Source organism: Nanorana parkeri, unplaced genomic scaffold (genome assembly GCF_000935625.1).
Source record: "Nanorana parkeri isolate BGI_ZX_2015 unplaced genomic scaffold, ASM93562v1 scaffold5018, whole genome shotgun sequence".
Taxonomy (NCBI): domain Eukaryota; kingdom Metazoa; phylum Chordata; class Amphibia; order Anura; family Dicroglossidae; genus Nanorana; species Nanorana parkeri.
The window spans coordinates 4,198-7,607 of NW_017311278.1; the positions used below are offsets into that span (position 1 = coordinate 4,198).

General features: G+C 51.9%; 1 protein-coding gene across 1 annotated transcript; it reads right to left on the minus strand.

Moving 5' to 3' along the window:
• Positions 1 to 1,527: 1,527 nt before the first annotated feature.
• Positions 1,528 to 2,205, minus strand: LOC108804075 (myb-related transcription factor, partner of profilin-like; the record flags this gene model as incomplete). Its single annotated transcript, XM_018575838.1, has 1 exon — positions 1,528 to 2,205. A coding segment is annotated over one exon (612 nt), but the record flags the coding sequence as incomplete, so codon positions are not given.
• Between the last annotated feature and the right edge of the window lie 1,205 nt (positions 2,206 to 3,410).

The following is a 3,410-nucleotide window of genomic DNA, read 5'->3' on the forward strand; positions in this document are numbered from 1 at the left end:
GGAGCCAACCCAATACTGAACCCTACGGACTAAGACTGGGGGGCCATTAGAGGGCGGAGCCAACCCAATACTGAACCCTACGGACTAAGACTGGGGGGCCATTAGAGGGCGGAGCCAACCCAATACTGAACCCTACGGACTAAGACTGGGGGGCCATTAGAGGGCGGAGCCAACCCAATACTGAACCCTACGGACTAAGACTGGGGGGCCATTAGAGGGCGGAGCCAACCCAATACTGAACCCTACGGACTAAGACTGGGGGGCCATTAGAGGGCGGAGCCAACCCAATACTGAACCCTACGGACTAAGACTGGGGGCCATTAGAGGGCGGAGCCAACCCAATACTGAACCCTACGGACTAAGACTGGGGGCCATTAGAGGGCGGAGCCAACCCAATACTGAACCCTACGGATGCCATTAAAGTTCATGTGCGTGTAAAGGCGTCCCGATACTAATGGTGATATTGCGCATCTTTGGTGTTTGGCGCGTTCATTGTTTATCTGGTTTTGGATCCGGACTAATCTATGAAAATAAAGAATTTGTTTTAAAAAAAAAAAACACCGGAACCGAGAGAAATAAGAAGCCTGCCGTGCGGAGCGCGCAGGAAGTGTGAACATTTCATCTGCATGGAGTGAGTACTGAAGCCGGAGGATGAGAATGCCGGCCTCAGCAGATCTGTCGCCTCTTCTGGATGAAAGCAATTCCATTTCGGGTTCGGGTCAGCCGAGATGCAGAAGTCGGTACCTCTCATGACAGGTTCTCTTTAATGGTGGAATACTCCGAGCTCATTTCCTGTCTCAATGAATACAACGCACATTTCCTGTCTCAATGAATACAACGCACATTTCCTGTCTCAATGAATACAACGCACATTTCCTGTCTCAATGAATACAACGCACAACAAATCAGAATCTTTAATACGTCATTATTTACATTTCTCGCTATCTACAGTCAGACGTTATGTACAGAGATATTGCTTCTTGTCTATTCAGATCAGGAGACACGGCCAGAGGGGGCCACCCCCAAACATCTCATTCAGGAAGAGCCCACCCCCAAACATCTCATACCGGAAGAGTCCACCCCCAAACATCTCATACAGGAAGAGCCCACCCCCAAAACATCTCATACAGGAAGAGTCACCCCCAAACATCTCATACCGGAAGAGTCCACCCCCAAACATCTCATACAGGAAAAGAGCCCAGAACCTTGCAGCTTTAGCACACGCCCCCTTTGTGTAGCAATCATGAGGTGACATAAGTCTGCTACCTGCCCACAGGATGAACTGCCAGACATGTGCCGGCCTACAGCAGAGGTACCAGCGGTCCTAACCCAGCGGCACTGATGGGAATTGGATCTGCAGCCGCGGTTCATTGAGAATAAAAACCAATTTCATATTCCACATTTGGGTAAAATTGAGGCAGAAAGATCATTCCAGTAAAGTAAAAATCATGGAATTGTACAGCAGAAGCCCAAAGTATTTTTCAGCAGCAGCCAGGGGAGAGATCCTGGACGTGTCGCTGTATAAAATCATAGGAGCCCCATTATGGGTTCATATCCTCCGTTCTCTGGTGCCTGTGCAAGGAGTACATTCCTTCACACGTTTTTCCAGCGGCCTCTGCGCTTACGAGGAGTCAAATAAGAGAATCTCTTCCTCTTGTTGGGAGGAGGGGAGATCGGAGAGCTTGGCGGCAGTTCTGTGGCATTCTGCTGCACACTTTCATCTTCCTGGCTGTTGTGATTCTCTTCCAACTCATAATTTACAGAACAAGGTTCAGATTCTGGTTCTGTCTTTGTTGGATAATAAACTGGATCTATCGGGCCGGAAGGAGCCGGCGACGGAGGCTGAGGAGGTATAAGAGGTAAAATGGCGGCCAGGACATTGGTCAAGCGGTCCATGCTCTGCCGCAATGTGTAGGTCAGATGTCGTATCGCCTCCGCGGTTTCCTGCTGGGCCCTCAGCATGGCCACTGTGGGGTCGTAATGCTGACTGAGCGGAGAAGCAGAGCCGGGGGGCATGGGGGGTGGAGATGCCCCTTCAGATGGACCTGGCGAAGGACTTAGCTGAGGTAACTGCACAATGTGGAGCTGAGGTGTTGGAGACTGCTTAGGCTGGAGAAGAAGTGGAGGGTCCGGCGGGCCGCAGGGGCCACTCAGAGAATTTTCTGCGCTAGAGGAAGCCGGGCCTGATAAATGTAAGTCTGTGGGGGGGAAACACAAGCATTGGCATCAGAATTCGGGGGGCTGGTAAGTCAAATACATTGCTACAAGGACAAACTGAAATATTCTAGTCAAGGAAACTCCACTAAGGGTAACCCCTGACCCGGCCCATGACCCTGACTCGAACCCTGACCCAGCCCATGACCCGAACCCTAAGGGTAACCCTGACCATAAGGGTAACCCCTGACCCGAACCTTGACCCGGCCCATGACCCGAACCTTAAGGGTAACCCTGACCCTGACTCGAACCCTGACCCAGCCCATGACCCGAACCCTAAGGGTAACCCTGACCATAAGGGTAACCCCTGACCCGAACCTTGACCCGGCCCATGACCCGAACCTTAAGGGTAACCCTGACCCTGACTCGAACCCTGACCCTAAGGGTAACCCCTGACTCGAACTCTGACCCTGACCCAGCCCATGACCCGAACCCTAAGGGTAACCCTGACCATAAGGGTAACCCCTGACCCGAACCTTGACCCGGCCCATGACCCGAACCCTAAGGGTAACCCTGACTCGAACCCTGACCCTAAGGGTAACCCATGACTCGAACCCTGACCCATGACCCGAACCCTGACCCGGCCCATGACCCTAAGGGTAACCCTGACCCAAACCCCATAAAGTGATTTCATAAATACGACCTTTCCCCCTACGTCAACCTGAAATGCGTAACCCCTTCAGCCCCTCCCCCCATCCGAGCAATGTCACGCATATTAGTAGAACTAAAGCCAGAACCTTTTTGGATAGAGAAAGAGAAGTTATTTCCATCAGCTTTTTTTTGCCATCTGTGTCCCATTTCCCTTCACTTCCTGTCCGATCGCACAACAGGAAGTGACAGGAAGTCCCCCCATAGTGAGGAGAAAATCCCGGTGCTCACCAGAACTAGTGATCTACATCTGAATGAAGACTATTAATGAGTGGTAACTTTATTTCCCAGAATCCTCCAGGACAGCACATGAGCGTAGGGCCCACAAGAGGGCCACCCCACCCCCCTCAATAGGATCTGGTAAAGAGTTTTTTAGGGTGCGTCCGGTCAGCACCCAGCGAGCGAGTACAAAGCGGTTTCAGAGGTTCCGGCATGGACTCGCGTGTGACCTTTGGAAGGGCCGATGTCGGCAGCTCATCGCATTTTCCTATCCGTACACACCGTCACGGCGGCCAGTTTATAGATCGTTCCGGAAGAATATGGCGCCT